This window comes from Melanerpes formicivorus, unplaced genomic scaffold (genome assembly GCF_026170545.1).
Source record: "Melanerpes formicivorus ecotype bairdi unplaced genomic scaffold, bMelFor1.0.p_v2 SCAF_12, whole genome shotgun sequence".
Classification (NCBI taxonomy): Eukaryota; Metazoa; Chordata; class Aves; order Piciformes; family Picidae; genus Melanerpes; species Melanerpes formicivorus.
The window spans coordinates 13,112,892-13,133,930 of NW_027142364.1; the positions used below are offsets into that span (position 1 = coordinate 13,112,892).

At 45.0% G+C, this 21,039-nt stretch overlaps 1 protein-coding gene and 1 long non-coding RNA gene across 6 annotated transcripts in view; one reads left to right on the plus strand and one right to left on the minus strand.

Annotated features, from left to right (window-relative positions):
• ST6GAL1 (ST6 beta-galactoside alpha-2,6-sialyltransferase 1) overlaps positions 1-21,039 on the plus strand; it is a 49,078-nt gene that overhangs the window by 19,493 nt on the left and 8,546 nt on the right. For all 5 annotated transcript variants that reach the window (XM_068145425.1, XM_068145426.1, XM_068145427.1 and 2 more), the window contains 3 exons: positions 12,493-12,620; positions 13,210-13,891; positions 18,313-18,410. In XM_068145425.1, coding sequence (XP_068001526.1) covers positions 13,261-13,891; positions 18,313-18,410 — 729 coding nt within the window. In that variant the 5' untranslated portion in view covers positions 12,493-12,620; positions 13,210-13,260. The remainder of the gene's footprint in view (positions 1-12,492; positions 12,621-13,209; positions 13,892-18,312; positions 18,411-21,039) is intronic.
• On the minus strand, positions 1,016-8,074 carry LOC137444700 (uncharacterized). Its single transcript, XR_010988216.1, has 3 exons — positions 8,044-8,074; positions 7,928-7,964; positions 1,016-1,062 (listed from the first exon to the last, which is right to left on the minus strand). It is a non-coding gene; the product is annotated as an uncharacterized lncRNA (long non-coding RNA).

Consider the following 21,039-nt stretch of genomic DNA (forward strand, 5'->3'; position numbering starts at 1 on the left):
TAACCAAGTGTCTGATGCTGCAGTACAGTTTTTTACAGTTTACAGTTTTTGGGGCTGGGAGAAGCCTGCAATGAAGCACATGGGCCTTCTATGTCTGGGCTGTTAAGATGTTATGTGAAAGAATTGTCTGGATTTTGGGATTAGGCTTCATGAGTGAGAGCAGTGCTGGATAGATTTGATTAGCATTGACCTACTTCGGTGATGTAGTTTGGGCCAGGATTGGACCAGTGAAGCTCACCTGCTAATCGTCCACACAAGTACCATGTTTCCATCCATACTGGGAAGCAGTTTCTGATCAAAGAGGCTTTGAGTCAGGTGAAACCCAACAAAAAGAAGCTTTCTGAGAATAGTCTAACATCTATTAGTTGCACCTGCTACTTGGGTTACTGCCATTTCCCAGCAGCAGGACGTGAACAGAAGTCATAGGGAGCAAACCCTTCCACCCCCCCAAATTTTCATATGTGCTTTTTTGAGCTTCCCTTCAGGGTTTACTTAGTGAAGAAGATGATGTTGAGATTGGCAGTGCTATGAAACAACTAAGCAGAGGACAGAGCTGAATGATATGCAAAATGCTGGAAGGACTTCAGTGTTTAAACAGAGCTAATTGGTGCTGTTAGAAAAAGGAAAAATGTAGTATGGATAAACTTGGATTTCTCTTGGGGCATGAACTCTGCAAGTTAATGCTGTTATATGTGTACCCATCTTAGGTCTCTCCAGCTCTTACATGCCAGAAAATGGCTCCATTTTTAGCAGTTATGTTTAGAACACAAGATAGGGGTGAGGAGTAGAGTGTTGTAACCAGTCATGGAAATTATCGGTGGTCGAGAGCGTCCTCTTCTGAAGCCATCTGTCCAAGTTGTGACAGATGCCTGACTTCTTTTATGAAGGAAGCTCTTCCCAAACACAGAAGTCTGGTGTCTTCAAGGCCAGGTGGCTCTGAGTGGATGAGAAAGAGCTGTGTGCTCATATAAGGAGTTGAGCTCTCAGCAATACCATCCTCCTCTCATAACTTGTTCCTCCTTCAATATCCCATCTCTTCTTCCAGTGAAGGGCTGGCTGCTCCTGGGGAAAGACAGAAATCTCTAATTGCTCTGTGAGGCTCAGAGAGCTCTTTCACATCATGCAAGGGCTGAGACTGCTGAAATGTGTTGTGCTGAAAGCAGTATGAGAGAGAGCCAATATTGAGTGGAGGAGATGCAAAAATGTTTGGGGCCTCCTTTACTGCTTTAGGGAGTAAAACTGATGTGGAGGGGGGTTTTTGTTTCTTGTTTGTTTTTAATGATGTCTAGATCTCTTTCTCTGTGCTGTGAGTTGCTACCTAGCTTTGATGAAAACCACATTTGTGCTGAGATGCATTGGTTGTCTAGCTTTTTTTTTTTTCCCTGCTTTCTTTCTCTGCCACCACCATTTCTGTGTCCTAGACTGGGTGCTGTGCAACGAGCCCTGCAGCTCAGCTGGTGCCTGCCATCATGCCATGTGTGAGGCTGGCATGCTCAGCCTCTGGTATTTGTACATCTGGCCCAAGCAAGTAGGAGGCTTGTACACAAACCCAAGGAGGCTGGAGCACCATTAGTGACCCCCTGGGACAGCAATAGCCTGCAGACATCATTGCTGCTGTAGGTAGTAACTGAGTTATTCCTGTCTTCTTATACAAGTAAGGCAGTGCCATGGGGTGACATTCTGCAGAGTGGATGGCATGGAAGAATGCTCATCCTTTCTGTCCAGAGCAACTTCCAAAGCCAGCTGTTGTGTAGTGACAGACCAGTAGTGCTGCCCCTCCTGTGTGCATGAAATTTCTGTGCCCTTAAAATACTAGAGGGGAAAGAGCAGCTTGCTTCAAGGTAGGAAGAGTGTGCTTCCATGACGGAACCACGTAGTTGCCATTTGCAAACTCCACACTCTTCCTGTGACTGGCACTTCAGAAAGAAGTCCAGAGGTAATGTGTCTGGGGACAAGAGGTGGGTGGTGCTTTCTAGGCTTTACACATGTTTTTTTGACTGAGGGGAAGAAAACAGGCTGAAAACACACGAAGAAGGAGATACTAGATAAAGTGGAAAGACATCAAAATGGCCTTTATTGCCTTGTTTGGCCTCTCAGAACCTCAGTAAACTTAGTGTATTTTGACTTCACAAGCACAGTGTCTTCCTCCTTCCAGGAACTGTGTTGCTGTGTTGCACTTCCAATACTACAATCCATCCCTGGGATGCTGTCCAAGTGTTTTAAGTGGGGAAGAAAAATGGAATTCTTTGAAAAGGTTGGCCCTGGCACCGTGGAGCCACCAGATGCATGGCACACTCCTTTGGGGGCTTATAGCTGAAGCTAAGCTGTGCCAGGTCCTTCATCCCACCAAAGAGAGCTATTGCACGGCATTTTGAGAGGCATCTATGTGCTTCTATGAAGCATTCTCCTGCTGAGTCCTTAGCCAGATGACATAGTCTTGGGTTTGGGTAGGAAGTACTATTGAATCTGTTCTTCTTTTCAAGCACCTTGGTGGGGTGCTGAGGAAAGAAAACAGCAAGGAGGTTTTAAGTGAAGACTTCTCAGAAAAGTTTCATTGATGTTTTTATAAAGACATCTGTGAAGCTTTGAGAGGGGTAAAGTGTTTCAAGCTCCTTGAGTGACTTTAAATATATCTAGTTGCCAAGATTTCCACTCTACATTTATATTGCGTCTGACTGCTAAAGTGGAATTTCATTCAGGCAGGGTCACTTCCCTGGGGACGTTCTTGCAGGCTTATTGACAGTAGCTACATTTGAAAAGATGCTGCAAGGGGGAATATTGTTGCCAGGTGAATGTCAGACTTGTGTTTGAAAACCAGAGCAGCACGTGCCCTGAGCTGCCTGTGTGGAGACGTGACTCGCTGTCGTGCCTTGGCTAAAACACCTATTTGACATCTGCTACTGCAAATATTTTCACTTCTGAGAACCTAGCTGCTGCTTCAGCAGTGAGCAATATCCAGGACTTTGGGGGATATGGATTCCTGTGTATCTGCTACCTCAGCTACTCTGCTGTAGCCTGACACTGAACCTGGGCCAGGGCTTCCTCGACAGCTTGTGTTGATTTATACTTGGCTTTTCTCTGGTCATTTCAGTCTCGGTTTAACCAGTGGAGCTGATGATGCATGGTAGAAGTGGTATCAGTTTAGCTTACTTAACACCCTGACTGGGGAGAGTGAAAGAATCATTTTGGGTTTGTGGGAAAAAAAAACATCTGAGTATTGTTTGCTGGTTTGGTGGTTTTTTTCCACCTCATTTTCTTCAGAGAAAAAATATTTAACTGTAATTCTGATGTTTCAATTTGTCTTCCATGCCTCAAGTTCCTTGCTCAGAAAGGAACTCTCTTGATTTTTGCCAGATAAGCAAATGCCATGCTTGCTGAGTAATTTGTCTTAAAATTTCTCAGAAAGTGATTTGCTTTGAAGGGCTCTAATGGGTCTCCTTTCTAACATTCTCTTCATTGTTGTCAGGACATGCCTGTTTTCTCAGCAGCTGGTACTTTTTGATGAACATGCATGCCTCTCTTAAAGCACAGGCTTCTTAGTGAAAACCAATTTATTTCAAATCTAATGCAAGAAGGCTTTTGCTTAACATAGAAGGGATTGAATAGTGCTTTATGAAGTCAGTGGCCAGAACTCCCTTTTTACCTCTGTCCTGCAGTGAAGTTGGCATGGTAGAGTGCTGTTGTTGAGTGCCAGCCCTGCCATCCCCAAGAGACAGGAGTTCTGGGTGTGAAGAGGAAAACCAAACCTCAGTTGTGCTGCTGGATGAAAAACTAGCAATGATGGAGGCACAGTTCTGCAAGTTTATTTTACCGTTGTAGGTCAAATGGAATTGTACTCTTCCCTGAGCAAGTTGTAAAGAGTTATTGCATTGTCCTTGAGAAGAGGGAAATAAACTGCACCCACCTGCAAAAGGCTAGTGTCAGAGAAATACAATTCAGGGTAATATAGCTGGCACAAAATCTGTTTATTGTCCTGGGATGAAAGAATACCAGTTGCATGTCTTGGTGCTCAGTGGTGTTTGCAGAGGCATTAAGTGCTGCTAATTTAAAATAAAACACCACCCACCTCTCATTTTGCAAGGCAAATGTCATAAAGAAACACATGATTGGGAGGGAAAGCGATCCGTTTGACTTGGTGGTGTCACATTCCATGAAAAGTACATAGTTCTAAGTGAGTGACCACATCCTGGCTTTAAAGCTGGAGGAAGAGTTTTTATTGTTTGCTTTCATGTGAGAATGATTATGATGATTCAAAACAACAGCCTCACTTGTGAAGTCATGAAATCATAGAATGATTTTGGTTAGAAGAGACCTGTAAGATCATCAAGTCTCAAATTGTTAACCCAGCACTGCCAGGTAATCACTAAACCATTTCCCTCAGTACCACATCTACATGTCTTTAAAATATCTCCAGGGGTGGTCACCACTTCCCTGGAAAGCCTGTCCCAGGGAAGAAATTTTTCCTAATGCCCAGCCCAAATGTCCCATGGCACAACTTGAAGCCATTTCCTTTTGTCCTGTCACTTGTTTCTTGTGGGAACAGACTAACACCCAGCTTGTTGCAATCTCCTTTCAGGTAGTTGTACAGAGTGAGGTCTCAGATCCCTGAGCCTCTTTTTCTCCAGACTCGGAAAACCTGGGAGGGTTGGATGATACTGAGGGCTCTGGGTATGGGAAGAGAAGCAGTGTTTTGGGAATTAGTGCTGTACATGCATGGTATGATGTATTTTCTTTCTTCTTCAATTTGAACATAAACCTGGCAGTGTTAGACATTGAAAAGGTTTGTTGCCAGCAGTACTTTCCAAATAACTTAGTGAGGCTCCCATGAAATGACTTCTGTGTTGAATTGCACTCTGGAAGCTCCCATGGTGGCTGGCTCACAGCATCTGGTTGGGAATACACTACCAGAGCCTGGGGCTTGCTTTGGGCCCACCATCACCCCAGGCAGGTTGGGTCTCCATCCTGGCCATGGCTGGTAACAAGGAATATTTGGCAACCATCTGTCTGTGGGGTAGGAAGCAGGGTTTTGTAACAGGGAGGTGCTGATCCCACCAGCCAAGGGCTTGGTCCTGTTCTGGAGCTCGTAAACAATCTGTCCCTCTGGATGAGTAATCCACCAAACAAGAAATGTACCTATGGTGCTCTCCACCATGGCATGCATTGATAATTCTTTTTTCTTGTCCTTAGAAGAATCAACCCATATTTGCAAAGGATCCTGCAATAGCACATTTCTTCCTTAGCCAGCAGGATCAGGGACTGTGACTGCTGGTCTGGCACAATGGTTAGAGCTTGTGTCTTTGCAGAAGCACACAATATGCTTTGTGGTGTTAACTGCTTTTCTAACAGTGTTGGAGTAAAGGGTAATAATAATTATGTGATACACTTGTTGAAGCTGACCCCCTGTTATTGCCAGTCTCTGAACAGGTAGGCAAAGTCACAGGAAGACCCTCCCTTCCTCTCTCAGTATGTCATTGAAGATGGTCTCCCCACGTGTATGTTAATGCCCACTCCTGGTCTGGACAGGAGCACAAGAGCAAAGAGAGGCTCACTTGTTGGGAAAGCTGCTCCTTAGCCCTGTCCTGCTGAGGCATACAGCTGTAACTGTTGGCATGTCCTGAACTGCTTGGGTTACCTAGTTCAGATGCCCTGGAGCAGGGTTGTCATTGCATATGTCGTACTTGCAAACATGAAGTGTTTTATAAGAGCTGAACTTCAACAGCTTTGAACATGCACTTCATTTAAGATCATGCCCTGGTATGGGCTGGTCCTGGGCCAGAGCTGTGCAGGCATCCTGCTGGGATGTCAGCAGCTAGAGATAAGAAGCTCCAGCAGTGTGAGTTGTCTCTTGCCTTGGGTCTTGGTGGCCATGCAGCGGCTGTGCAGATCTGCAGGTGCCTGGCAGAGCATCTGCAGCGAGCGAAAGCAAAACCACTGCTTTTTAATTAGGACAGAGGATAGGTGGCATGCTGTGGTGTAGAGCCACCCTCCAAAAACAGCATGGGATGTCAAAGAGGGGGAATAGTGGGCTGACACAGAAGAAATGAAGGCTTCTCCCTTTATTAAATCTCAGTGGTTGTTGACATGTTAAGCGAAAATGAAACACAGGCTTAAACTTTCCTCTGTGCCTCCCCACAAAATCTGCCTCTCCTGTTCTCCTGGAGGATTTATCTTTTTCATCTGTCACAGCAGCATATTTTCTCTGGCACATGCAGATTTATTTTTTTTTAAAGCAGGCCAGACTAAGGGAATTATTTAGTTAATTAGCAAGTGACTTACGCAGCTCCTCAACACATCATCTGCAATGTTCCTCACTTGAAACCCTTCTTTTCCTCAATCACTATTTTTCTGGGACCTGGTTGGTGGCATTGGAATTACTTATGTGTATGGCTCAACAGATGTTTTATTTTTGCAGCACAGTGATGTTTTGGACAAAAAAAAAACAAGTCTCCCCCATTTATATATTTGCAGAACTCGAATACACACAGTTGAATTAACAGGCCAGGCTAAATAAAGTGTCAGAGGGGTTTTCTGAAACTCAGTCCCAGAGGGACAGATCTTTATCTTGAACAAATGTATTATCACCTTTCATTTGGTGTAACAAGTATGTGAAAATTAGAGCTTCTTAATTTGAAAAATGACATGTTCAGAACTTGTTTAATACTATCAAGGCTTTTGATATCTATTTCCACCCCTTCCCCTCACCCCCTCCAAGGACAGAAATGGGGAAATTTAAGAGCAGATGCAAATTTGAGTTTACTTCTCAAATGCTGGTGTTTTTGTTTTTTTTCCTCCTCTCCTGTTCCCTTGGGTGTGTTATTTTATTTGGAGGAATTCCTGCCTCACACCTCCATGTCTTTCCTCTTTAGGTATCCTCTTTTCACACACTTTTGTTTGAACTCATTCTGCCTCTGCTATCAGCCACTGCTCTCTTCACAGGCACTTTCCAGAGGGTGCTGGATGGAGCAAAGGGTTTATATAATGAGGGGACCTACAAGAAAGCTAGGAAGGGACCTTTTATAAAGGCTTGTAGTGCTAGGACAAGAGGGAATGCATTGAAGCTTGAGGAGGGTAGATTTAGACTGGATATTGGAAAAAAATTCTTTACAGTGAAGGTGATGAGACGCAGGAACAGACTGCCCAGGGAGCTTGTGGATGCCCCAACCTTGGAGGTGTTCAAGGACAGGCTAGATGAGATCTTGAGCAACCTGGTCTTCTGGAAAGCATACCTGCACATGGCAGGGGGGTTGGAACTAGATGACCTTTAAGGTCCCTTCCCACCCAAACCATTCTATGATTCTAAGAACCCACTAAAAAAGAACAAAAAGGTGCTGTTGATGTATGAAATGCTCATATGTGAGGGCATAAAAACATTCAAAAATAGATCAGCAGAAGCTGTTGGCAAAGCTTTAGTGCTTTGTGTTTAGGCATAGCACAGTTGTGGGTACAGATGGAAATGCATCAGTGAAGGAACCTGGAAAGAAATGTAAATGCTCCAAGTTTAAATACCATGTTACTTCCAAAAAGACTGAATAAGAATTTGCCAAAGTTGAAAGCATTTTGTGCATGCTTCATAGGCAAGAAAACTGCAAGTGAATGATGCTGATGTATGAGTGGAGGAGCCAAGGAGAGGCACAGTAGAACAGGTGGATGCTATCCCTGCATGTGCCCATCCACTGGTGCTGCATCTCTCAAATCATTGTTTAAATTAAATATGTTATTTGACACAATTGCATTTCAGAGAGATAGAAATAGAGCATATATATATAATTTACACAATATAGCATATATATTAGCAATATAATATACAATAGCATAATAGCATATATACAATAGCATAATAGACATAACTAATGTGTAGAACATGTAAGAATTTATGGAGGAGTCTCATCATCTGTTTACAGAAGAGTCTCATTTCAAATGCAGTTACCTGTTTCCTCTTCTTTCATTTTCAGAAGTTAGTGAACCTGGAGAGAAGGAAACAAGACACTTGTATTGTCAGGGTTTTGATATTACTCACCAAGAACATCAGGGAAAAAACCCCACCCCTTAAGCTGTTGTGAGATGAGAAAGTTCCTGTCCTGGGATAGTGACTGCCTTGCGGGTAGGAAACCCAGTGGTCAGGTTTCACAACATCACAGGAGTTCCACAGGGATTTGCTCTGAGATCTCTACTATTGAGCAGCAATAATGGATCTGCAAAGGAGGAGAATAAGGACTAGGTTATAGGCTTGGCTGGCTTTGTCTTCAGGGGCTGCCAGGACCTGATAAAGCAGCTGCAGAGAGATCCTGTCATCCTGAGTGGCTGGGCAGCACAACAGCAAAGAAAGGCAATGCTGGCAGGGGTAAGATAATGCTCTTTTATTCCTGCCCTCCACCCTGTGCTGGGGATAGTGCTCAGTGAGTCAGTGCTTCTTGCAAAATATCCTGAAGTCATTACTGATGACCTAGAGCTCAGGGCTTAGAAATAGTCAGGAAGGAAAACAGAAATTGAGAAAGTTTTGGAAGGAGAACAAAGCAGCCCCCTTGTTACATTGGTGTTAGACCATGTGGCCTGAGTGTATGCTGCAGGGGTGTCCTGGTGTGCCTGCCTCAAGGGATGTTCATGGGCTGCAAATAGTGCTGGGGAACTTGACTTCTTGGTTGGAGGTATGGAGAAACTGCTGTGTAAGGAGGGATTGGAACAAGCAGGATTCAGCCTGGAGGAGCAATGAGTGGAGAAAGGAGTGTGTTAGAATTATAGAACGGCTTGGGTTGGAAAGGACCTTCAAAGGTCACCTAGGGCAGCCCTCAGTTAGGAGAGGTGGTGCAATCATGAATGACATGCAGAAAATGAAGGCAGCAGGATTACTGTTGGGGCAATCGGGTTTGCTGGTGTGAAGCTGAGAGAGGAGGGATTGTCTCTGCTTGGTGTGTGACTGCAGAACTCATTGCCTCAGGCTTTTTGGGAAATGTGAGTGGTTTCAAGAAGCAATTAAATGTGCAGAAGATGAGCACTGTTACAGCTGATGATACAGCTTTTTGGAAGCTGTGTGCATTTACTGGAAGAGAAATAGATGTTTGTCCATACTTAGGTAGTTTTGTTGTGTATTTGCTGTTGGTCTCTGTAGCAGACGGGTAAGTGCTTGATAGACCTTCTGTTCAATGAGATGAAGACACTGTTATTAGCAGTCTCAGGGTAAATACCCCATGGATTGTCGAAACTGGGATTTCCTGGTGTTCTCTGCCAGAGCATGGATGACTGCAACTCCCCGGGAAAATGGCTGTGTCCAGGACATGAGAGGTGGTAGGACTTTTACATTCTTCTCTACTTTAAGACCCAAGTCCAGTGAGATACTTGGAAAATACAGGTTAAGTCCAACAGTGAGTGCACAGGATTTAATTCCACAACTACCTTGAAGATACTGCATTGCTCACTTGTTCTTGGCACAGGGTTGATTTACCCCCAAAGGACTTGCCATGTGGGGTTAGTCTGCCAGCCAGTCCTGCATCACTAGCCATGTCAGGGTCTAGACTTAAAAAATGCAGCAGCTATTTCTTTAAAAATGTTTATAGATTTCAGGACTTCTTCCTGCTCTTTCTTTCTGAGTACCCATAGCTGACACCTTTGTGGAATTAGAATAGAATAGAATAGAATAGACCAGGTTGGAAGAGACCTTCAAGATCATCACGTCCAACCTATCATCCAACACCACCTAATCAACTAACCCATGCAACCAAGCACCCTGTCAAGTCTCCTCCTGAACACCTCCACTGATGGCAATTCCACCACCTCCCCAGGCAGCCCATTCCAGTGGGCAATCACTCTCTCTGTGTAAAACTTCCTCCTGACCTCCAGCCTGAACCTCCCCTGGTGCAGCCTGAAACTGTGTCCTCTTGTTCTGGTGCTGGCTGCCTGGGAGAAGAGACCAACCTCTGCCTCTGCACCAGAACAAGAGGACACAGTCTCAAGCTGCGCCAGGGGGGGTTTAGACTCGAGGTGAGGAGGAAGTTCTTCACCGAGCGAGTCATTCGGCATTGGAATGGGTTGCCCAGGGAGGTGGTTGAGTCATTGACCCTGGAGGCGTTCAAAGGGAGATTGGACGTGGCACTTGGTGCCATGGTCTAGTCATGAGGTCTGTGTTGATAGGTTGGACTCGATGATCCTCAAGGTCCTTTCCAACCTAAGTGATACTGTGATACTGTCTACAACCCCCCTTCAGGTAGTTGTAGAGAGCAATAAAGTAATTGATAAGTTTCCTCCAGCAGAGCACTTCTGTACTAACCACTGAGATAAAGAAGTGCACACGGGTGACTTACCTAAAGGTGTGGAAAGAGAGCACCACTTCTGTGCTATTCTGCCTTGCCTGGAAGAACACCTGCCTTCTGTTGCCTTTATGCTCTGCAGATAACATTTGCTGGCTTGCGTGCAATCTCATGTTAGGACACTGCTTGAGCAAATAAAGCATATCATGTGAAATAGTAATAATTGTTAAATTGAACTGCAGTGAACTGCTGGTGAGCAAAGGTACCTTGAAATGTTGTTACTCCAGCAAAATGTACTTGCTTGAAGAACCTACCTTGCCAACTTACAAATCTAAGAAGTATAACTGTTCACATTACAGCAACATGCATAGTCATTAGGAGGGTTGGGATCATGTTGTGCTGTGCACTGAAAGTGAGTTTTCCAGGTTCCTTTCTGTGGCCTGGGGAGGAGGGGAGATGTTGTGGCTTGTTGGACATCCTTTGCTGTGCATCATCGGGAGAAGTGCCATAGCAGGAGCTTTCAATGAGCTGTAAGGTTGTTCCACCATCACAATTCTGACATGCTTCTAGGTTATCCTAGCCATGGGAAACAAAAGCTTGTGGTACTGATATGTGACTGCTCTCTCCTACACCTGGAAACCCATCAGGAGAGGCTTCTAAAGTCAGAAGCATTGTAGAACTGTCCAGGGCCTGGAGTGAAGAGCTCTGCTTTTCAGGGCAGTGGGGCAGCTGGGGCATCTCCCATAGTATGAAGGCTGTATCCTGTCTGTGCAGAAGATCTTGGCTGAGTTTCCTGGAAGCCAGACCCTCATCTTCTGTAAAGAACTACAGCATGAATGAAGTCATGTTGGGGTCTGCACAAAGCATGGCCAGAGGGAGGTGTCTCAGAGTCTTACACTAAGCTGACACTGGACAACTATCTTGGTGTTTCTCTCTCTCTTGCTTTGGAAAGCACTGCTGTCTAAGTGCGGTTGACTACACTCTGACAGTGTGGAAGTTCACTCAACCACGCTTTCCCCTTTAGCAAATGGCTTTTGCAGTCTCCTGCCTTCGCATGGCTCTCTGTTCCCAAAGCACCAGGCAGACACTTAGTGGGCTGGCTTACTAAGGAGTCCAGCTCTAGAGGGGAGCAGGAGAGAGGCAGGGGTGAGAGCTTCTTGCAGAGACCACAGCAGAAGAGAAACTGTGAGCAGCATGGGGATCTCTGTTAACTGCTCACAGATGAGAGAACAGCGGTGTCCTGTGTCCCCTCCTGACAGCCTCCCCCACCTCTTCTCCAGACTGCTGAACCTCTGCATCTGGCCAAAAAGACTTAGTGTGCCTTTCTGGTACTTGCTTCCCAAGCAAATGAAGTGAGATGGTCTGGCAGGGGAAATTACTTGGGCTTGTAGAATGGTGTTTTGGGGTTTTGGTTGTTTTTTCACTTAGTTTATGAAGTGGGAGTAGAAGAATGTTTACTTTTGAAGTGCTCTGAGAAATCAGGATGAGTTCCATAATAGAGTTAAAATATAAGTAGTCAGCATTGTAATGCTTTAATAATTTAGTATCAATCCTATGAACTATTGCATTTGTAATTTAGCTTGTGGCACTGTACTGACTTGGAGTTCCCACAAGAGAGAGCTACTTCTTGAACTCGGCATCTCTGTAAAATCTCTGCTTCTCTTGTTCCATTTCCTTGGTAGAGAGAAGCCAGAAAGCATAAAACATTTGTTTATTCCGTGAAGAACTTAATTATCTTTGGATTAAGATAGATGTTATAAAGCAACTTTTCATATGATTTGCTCCAAAAAAGCTGCCATTATATTTGAGAAAGAGTGTGTGACTTGCCCAAGAACAGACAGCAAGATATTTTTCCAGGAAAAGTTTGCTGTTTCTTTCCTTTCTGCTGTCCATTGTGTTAGCCATCAGTACTAGGATGTTTCCTTATTACTGGTGTACCCACTGCTCTGAGCCTTCTCCATGGAAAGCAATGGCTGTTGGTATGGTGGGAGCACAGAGCAGGCAGCCTGCTAATCAGTTCTGCTTTAGCTGAGAACCTATTTCAGACAAAGAAGATGCTCATGTTGAGTGATCCTTTAAGTGTTCAAAAGGCTTACATGGCGTTAATGTGTTGACTGCTGGCCCTTCCGTGCCTGAGTAACAGCTTCTGTGGGACCGCTGGGCTTATCTGAGGAAACACTTGCTTGTCCTGAGAGCCGTGAGGTACTTCTGTAACAGTTGTGTGGGGGTTTTCCCCTCCTTTTTTCTGCAGGCATTTCTTAAACTCTTCAGTGCATCATGAAACAGTTGTGTTTTGGGATATCCTGCTTAAACCCTTGGAAGAAAATCTACCAACAGCCAAAAATGACCTGAGCTGGATAGCTGCTGCATTATCCCCAGGTAATTACTTGGTAGCTTCTCAATATCACAGCTTAACAGAGCTTGCTTTCAGCAAGTTGCCTGAGAAGGCAGTTGTCACTAGGGTCTATTTAGGATGGGTAGTAATTTGCATGTGTTTGTCTCTTGAGGAGCACTTCTGCTTCTGTGTTCATGAACTCACAGCTTTTTTTTCAACAGTTACATTCCTCATTATGTGCTTCCCTAGTCATGCCTACAGTCAAATAGAAGCTCAATTCTGGAATGGAATAGAATTTGGATATTGGCTGACTGGGATGGGAGGTGAAGGCATGTGGTGAATTACCCTGCCACTGGCATGATCCTGGCTTTGTTAAGCTTGACTGTGGAAGGAAATAGAAAACAAGCCTCAGATCACTGTTACATAGAATGTGATGGCTAGTAGCCAGCTCAAGCCTGTTTGATGTCTGAGGTGGGGAACATTGAAATGAGATGTTTAAACAGCCTGTAATATTAAAATGACCCCTTATGTTCCCCCTCTCCCCTCCTGTTGCCCACATAATGATGTTCAGAACTTCTTATGCGTGCCTGCCTGTGTATGCAGCCCTGACTGAGATGTGTTCCTCTCTCCCAGGACCAGCTTGCTGCTCTGTGTTCCGTGTCCCGTTTGGATGCACCGTACACTATGGTTCACATCAATGTGTTGAAAAAACTCACGTTTGTTCTTGTGGTGATACTGTTAGCACTGACTGTTTGCCTGTGGAGGGAGAAAAGAAGAAGCTACTACATTCCTTTTAAGACTGAGAATGATGATTTGCAAGTTCACAGGACTTCAGAAAAATGGAACCCACTTAAATCACAGGGCCTTTTCCATAGAGCAACCAGTGAACTGGGTCAGATACCCAAAACGTGGTTTGCTAGCCATAATGAAGTAAGAGGCAGCACCTCTGGAACAGCTGAAAAGTTCAAGAAAGCATCAGACTCTATGAAAGTATGGGATAAGGACAGTTCATCCAGAAATCTCATACCTAGGCTGCAGAAGGTCAGAAAAAATTACCTGTCCATGAACAAGTACAATGTGACCTACACTGGGAAGAGGAATGCTGCTAAACTCAGCCCAGAGAAGCTGCTCTGCCAGCTACGGGATAGAGTAAATGTGACCATGATACAGGGATCAGATAGTCCCTTTGATACCTCTGAATGGCATCAATACTTACCAGAGAAAAGCCTCAATGAAACTGTGGGCCACCTGGGTCACTGTGCTGTCGTGTCCTCAGCAGGGTCTCTGAAATCATCTCATTTGGGACAAGAGATAGGTTGGTATCTTTCTACTAGCATAACGTCAAATACCATTGTTTTATAGCTGAACAGAAGTAATCTCCTGTCATGCTTTTACCAGTAAGGACTGGTGTGGTCACAAAGGTGTTTAAAATAAGTTGAAATGTTATCCTTAAACAACTTACAGAGTCAGTGAGCAGCTAAGGAGGAGGTGTGAGGAGTAAGGATCATATTCTCTCTTCCTCTCTGAGTGTGCATACCACACAGTGTAGGCTGCATTTTGATGCCCTAGATCATAGAGCCTGTGGGCCCTAGGCAGACAAAAGCAGGCAAGCCCCATGGTGGGGGTGGAAGGGTTGGGCTGAGCTGAGAGGACATGCTGTATGCCTGTAGTTAGTGGCAGACATGTAGGTGGTTCTATTCCAGCTAGTACTTTGAATTTTCATTATCTTCTTGACATCACCAGAGGGTAGCACTAATACTGGATAACAGAGAGAGGTCTTGATTCCTCAAGTGTTTGCTTCTTGAGAGGGTTTGGAATGGGTTCAGTAATACCAGTGTGCCCATTGCACAGTCAATGGTCAGAAAATTTTAAATCCAGAAAGACTTCTTTAGAGAAGTGAAAGAAAATGCTAGAGGGGCAGAACCCCACCAGACACAGCCCTGTGCAATTTTCTGTAGCTGACCTAGCACTGAGCAGAGGGGCTGATCACAGGCAATCGTCAGAGGTCCCTTTCAATCTCAGTGATGCTGTAATTCTTGCTCATGGCTTTCTGGAAGTGACACTACTTCATTCGTAGCCAAAAGGCAGTGGCAGAGTTTTAGTGGCCCAGAAAACCATGGAAAATTTTACAGAGCTTTGTTTTGTCTCTTCTTTAGACAAAGTTTGCTGGTGCTTTGCAAAGCATTATCTGACCATGTATACCTAAGGTTAATGCATTGATTAATCAATACTGAAGCAATGGTCTTGCACTGTGGATTATAAAGAGTATATTTTGAAACCAAAGCATTCTTTGTCTTAAGAAAACAGCATGGGGGTCAAAACAGCTATCCAGCATTCAACTCAGGGTTCTGTGCTTGGCAGAAAAATTTCCTGTGTCTGCAGTTCACTCAGCCTTCATCTTTAATTTTTATTTGAGGCTTAGTTAAGATTTGTGCTTTGCTAAGATACAGTTTCACTGAAGATGTTTTAAAGCCTAAGAGTTTTCTCTGTGATGTAAATAATGTGCAGACTTCAGTGTGTTCATAAGTTGTGTGTCCCTTTGGCCTGCACTAAGCTGCAAGTAGCCTTCATCCTCTGAAACAGGCAAGATGGATTTGCTTTTAATTCATCATTCTTGGACAACTTGGGCAACGCCTTCAGAGCTGTAGTGCCCAGATGCTCATGGGTGAGTCAGGGTTTTGTTCTGGTACTTCCTCAGAAGTTCTTCATCAAAATCCTCTGTGCTGCACATGGCAAGGGGGCAGGTGTTAGAATGAGGTTGAACAGTCTGAAGTATGTTAAAATGCTATGAAAGATGCAATGAAAAAGATAGTGGCAGTATGAACCAGGGTAGCTTTGCTTCCTGGTGAAAACTACAGATAGGATTTGGTTGATGTAATTGTTTCTTCCTCTTAGGAGTGTTTGGGGCCAGGTGGGTCAAGACTTGAAAAGCCAGCTCTGACTTGCTTTGAGAACCTGCCTTGTCTTGTTTAGGTGCCTCTTGAACTTTAGTAACAAAGGATTTCCACAGAAGTGACCTGTCCCTTGACACAGCTGGCTTGTGCCCAAAGGTGCCTCTGTTAGAGTTCAGCATACTGCTTGCTGCTCTGTGAGGAGAGGCTCTCAAAAGCCAAGGGTGGTGGTCACAGCATGTTGCAATGCAGGCTTGGGGGAGACCATATAGTGCCCTTCCAGTACCTGGTAAGGACCTACAAGAAGGCTGGCAGTGGACTTTTTATAAGGGCTTGTTGTGATAGGATGAGAGGGAATGGATGAAGCTTGAGGAGGGTAAATTTAGACAAGATATTAGGAAGAAATTCTTTACAGTGAGGGTGGTGAGACACTGGAACAGGTTGCCCAGGGAGCTTGTGGATGTGCTCTCCCTGAAGGTTTTCAAGGCCAGGTTGGCTGAGGCCTTGGGGAGCTTTGTCTAGTGGGAGGTGTCCCTGCTCATGGCAGAAGGCTTGAAACTAGATGACCTTTAAGATCCCTTCCAACCCAACCCATTCTGTGATTCTATGATTGCTATTGGAGCGGCCAGGAGGTGCACTGGGCTGTGCTCCGGCTGCAGCAGGGCTGAAAGGACATCAGACCCGGAAAGCCATTTCCTTGTTCCTGTGACCAATTTCTGATCCTGCCCCCAAACTTTAAGCACTAGTTTGTTCCAGATCCCAAGGGGTGGATGCGGAAAGGTCACTGTGTAATATGCTTCAGGCAAATGCTGTTAACCCCTGCTTGTGCCCTGTGCTGCATTCCTTGCGCCCAGGTCTCTCTCAGGCTTTAACCCTTCTACTGGAGCAGTCATCTCTGCTAATGATTCTGCTGAGTTCTGGACACTTGCAGCCTTGAGCCAGGCAGGGTGAATATCACAGGATTCAGGAATGTTCAGTATAATGCTGTGCATTTTTTTTTCCTCCCAATGTCAGCCTAGTATGTTTCAATGTAGGAAAATCCCATGGTTTTGTTGGAGGAAGGTACTAAATCTGAGAGCCTTAAAATAAAACATTTGTGTAGATGAACACAACAGATTGCTGAGCTATTATTTCAGGAAATATTTGTTCTGTATAATCAGGTTAAAATATCAAATGATCAATTAGGCAATGTAAGGGAGGCTGGCAGAACAGAAAAGGGAGAAGCCTGTAGACAAGCAGCTCATATCCTATTTAGTTCTTGGTGTTACTGGAGGTTATGAATTACTGGTGAAGAATCTGATGCTGATTGCAACACAGCCACTTGGAGACAGAGTGCTTCAGAGAGCCAGCTATGCTCTCTGTGCAGTCATTAAACACCCTTTCAAAATGCAAATGTAGGGCATGATAACCCTTGGTGTCTGGCTGAAGTTATATAGGGAAATTGTAACCCTGTACAATTGTAACCCTGTACCCTGCAAGGTAGGATGTGGATTTAAGGATCTATAGGGGAAGCTACAGAGGTGCCTTTCAGTGTGGACCTGTATTTTTTGGAAACATCACCTTTCTGGGTTTTGTGTGTTGCTTGGAAGGGCTCTAAACAAGGTTCACTTCTCTATGAGAATAAGTAGCTGAGAAACTAGTCTTTGTTGACAATGGTTACGGATCCTACAACACTATTTGTGAGACACCCCCCACACACACCCTGCTTTTAAGAAGATGATCTCAAAAAGATGTGGTTCTGGGCCAGGTGAGATGCTCTGCCCTGGCTGGGGACTCAGCAGTTCCCCATGGACTGTGAGCTGTGGTTGTGTGGCCTCAGTGTAAAAAGTTGGTCCTGCTTCCCTAACTGAGCACCTCCAATCCCATGAAAGGAGAAGCCAGGGTGAGGTGCATAAATGCCCTCTGTGCTGAAGCAGCAGACTGGCTCTGTCATTAGGGCAGTGTGGAGGCAGAGGAGGGTGCTGGAGGAATGCTGTGCTATCTTGAGAGATGATGCCAGCAAAGGAAAATGCAGTGAATCCCAAGGCATGTAACAAGCCGTGCCTGTCAAATGCACAGCGGTGGTTTCATTTCACTTACGTGGGAGGTACGCTGGCAGGCTGAAGTCAGCTTTGCTTTCCATTGTAGTTATTATTTATACATCTTTCTCAGGCTGGTCAAGCTCCAGGCTGCAAGAGAGGGATGCTGGTTTGCTGTTATTTCCCATACAGCCACATGGTAAATTAACTGAATGTGGGTTTATCTCCTGGAAAAGCGTTTGGAAGGAGAGAGAGAGGAAGGGAGGTGCTGTGCTCCTCCATGCAGAGCAAATGCTAGGGCTGGTCCCAGCCTGCCAGCATATTGTTGTTTAAAAAGGTGGATTTTTAAGTGTGTTGAGCTTGAAGTTAGACCAACAACTTCTTTCACAGCATCTATAAGAAAGCTAGGAAGGGACTTTTTACAAGGGCTTGTTGTAATAGGATTAGAGGGAATAGGCTCAGGCTTGAGGAGGGTAGATTTACACTGGTTATCACAAAGAAATTCTTTACAGTGAGGGTGGTGAGACACTGGAACGGGTTGCCCTGAGAGGCTCCCTGGAGGTGTTCAAGGTCAAGTTGGCTGAGGCCTTGAGCAACCTGGTCTTGTGGTAGGTGTCCCTGCCCATGACAGGGGGGGTTGGAGCTAGATGATCTTTATGGTTCTTTCCAAATCATGATACGATTCTGTGATCTGGTTTTGGTACTTCTAGGTGTTACATAGAAAGCTGGTGACTAGCCAGATTGAATTGAAACAATAACCTATCACGCATCTTTTCTAGCACTCAAATCTGTTGTTAGCTCACAGGTTTTCACTGCTTTGCTTTCAGACAGTCACGATGCTGTTTTGCGATTCAATGGGGCTCCCACCAAGGGGTTTCAAGAAGATGTGGGGCAAAAGACAACAATTCGCCTCGTGAACTCCCAGGTAGGTCTGATGAATGTGTACCAAATGGGCCAAGCATGGCAAAGCTGTGTACCTCCCTTGTGCTGCCTGGGAGCTGAGCAGCAGGCTGGAGCAACAGCATTACAGACAGGGCTTCAGGATTCATCTGCTTCTGGAAGGTCTTTAAAACGAGGCTGGGAATAGTAAAGCCTTCTATCTGGTTTCTCCAGTCCCTAGCAGATAGGCATAGAATGGAGAGGTCTTTCTTTGTAACAGGGAACAGTTGGGTAAATCTTAGGTCACCGTAGTTAAACTAGCACATATCTCAGAACCTTCAGTAGCCTGTTTGTGATTTATGGCAGGCAGAAGGTAATTTGCTTTTTGTTTGGGCTTGAAGCCTCTTCATTAGTACAGGAAGGGCAGCTGCACCTTGCTGCTGTGCTTTGGGAGCCTGAGGCAGGAGTGGAAGTGCAGCTCAGCTAATGGTGCTCAGCAAATTGAGGTATGCTAAGGGATGAGCTGTGCTCGCCCCGGAGGTGGGCACGAAGAGTGAAGGGAGTTTGCTTTTAATAAAAGAACAGTATTTCTGCCCAGCATTACCACAGACTCTGTAGGTAAGACATTAACCAGGGCTTTTGAACAGCTGAAAACAATTCTCAAAGAACCTGCCTGTACAGCTGTAGTATTCATACAGCCATGAGAGAGTGTGAACTATGACGGGTGAGTCAGAGGGTCCTGGACCTCAGTGCCAAGCATGGCAGTAAGTACTTTTGAGGTATGGCATTACTTTATGAGTTAAATTTTCCCTGACTCTTGGAGAGCTTTTTCTTGGTATGAGGGTGTCCCTCTGCTAATTTTCTTTGGACTTCAGTAGGCTTTTAAGCAGACTCTTGCTGATTAGGCCACATCTAACAATATGTTAGCAGGGTTGGTATGCCACCTGTTCAGGAGCAGAGTGGGACCCACAACAGATACTGTTACTGCTCTAGGTATATCTTAAGAGAGTGTTTACACCCTGCTTCCATAGAGTTGGTAGCCTTGGTGTTTTCCCATTGTTGGGGGAGAAATTTTCAAGTGTAGATGTGGAGAGAGAAGAAGAAATCAGCGTCTGCTGGTGAGGGAATGGAGTGGATGAATGACAGGGTGCAGTGCTGCACCACAGAGTACAATCACCTCCTGGCTCAGGAACAGGGGAGGAGGCAGCAGGCAGATGAAGACTGAGGGGGTGAGTCAGGGAGAAATGGGGGATTGCAGCATAGCTTTTGTACTCCAGATGCAAAAAGGCAGTTTCATTTCTTCACCACAAAGCTAAGATCTATAGGCTGGAGTTTTCTCATCTGCTGCTGTGAGAAGTCTATGGGTGCTGCTATGTAACAAGATGTGAAGTTTCTCATAACAGCAGCAGAAGCTTGTCCATCCTTTTGAAAGGCAAGACGTGGAACTAGCTTGTTACCAGCTCCCCAATTCATTTCATGTCTTTTGAAGCCTGCTCTTCCTGCCTCTTTCTGCTTTTATGTCTACCATTCTCCCCTTGCCACTTACTGTGTTCTGTTCTACTGCTCGCTGCCTCTTGATTCCCTGATGTTAAACCACCCTTCAGACATGGGAAAGCTTTTCCTTCCTGAACCAGTCTGGTTTTAGGAGGCATATCTGGCTGCTGCCATCCCTCTTCCTCCACCCTGTTTGACATCTCCATTTCTGAATGTATCTTTTAATCTTTCTGTGTGTGTTGTTATGATGTCGCGTAGGTGTTATCACTTAAGAAAACTTCTGCTGGAGGATGTGCTCGTTGCCAAACTTAATGTGATATGAAACCATTTACCAGCAAAAACATGCATGTGGCACATGTGATACCAGTGTTGTCTGTGTGGGGAGCAGGGTAGCCGTTTGCAGTTAAAACAGCTGTAATACAGCTCTGATCATTCTCTGTGTGGATGCTCTTATTTCAGATGAAGCGTAGTTATAGCTATGTCATTGTAGTGCTTCTGCTCTCCATTCAGATCAGCCTGCAGCTGCTGGGGACATTTTTCATCTGCCACCATTCCCTCAGAATGGAGACACCAGCTTAGAAAACTTCAGCTACAAAGAGAGCAAAATCCTTGTCATTTGTAGAGGCTGAAGCTGATGTAACTGCTAAACAGAGTAAAAGATGCTCTCCAAGTGAGCAGTGCAGGAGTGTCTTTTCTGGAGTTTTGAAGCTGAAGAGCTCTTGATTGCTGTCCCTGTTACTTTCAGGAACTGCTGGATTGCAAGCCTGGCTTTCTTCTGTGTTTTCATTTGCCTTTTTAATAGTTCAGTGCTGTTCTAACCATGGTGACATTGGTTTAACCTTCTTGTTAGTGGGATTGCTTAATCACCTTTCATTTCCAGCTTGTTGTGGGAGCTGTGCCTTGCCTTGCAGAGAGCTCTTGCAGGCATTGGGTACTGGCTGGGCAAGCTGCAATTTGTTCTTGTTCTGGGTTTGGCTTTTCTTCCAATTGGTCCTGGGGAGCAAAGATGGAATTGTGGTTTGCCTGCTCTTACTATTGGTCAATCCTCAGTCCGTTCCTAAAATGAAGGATATGGGCTCTCTTGAATGTAACCTGTCAAAAGTAGTCTGGATTGGGTGGTATCCCTTTGGCATATGTGGCTGGTGGCCCAAAGTTGCTTACTAATTATTTTGAGATAGCTT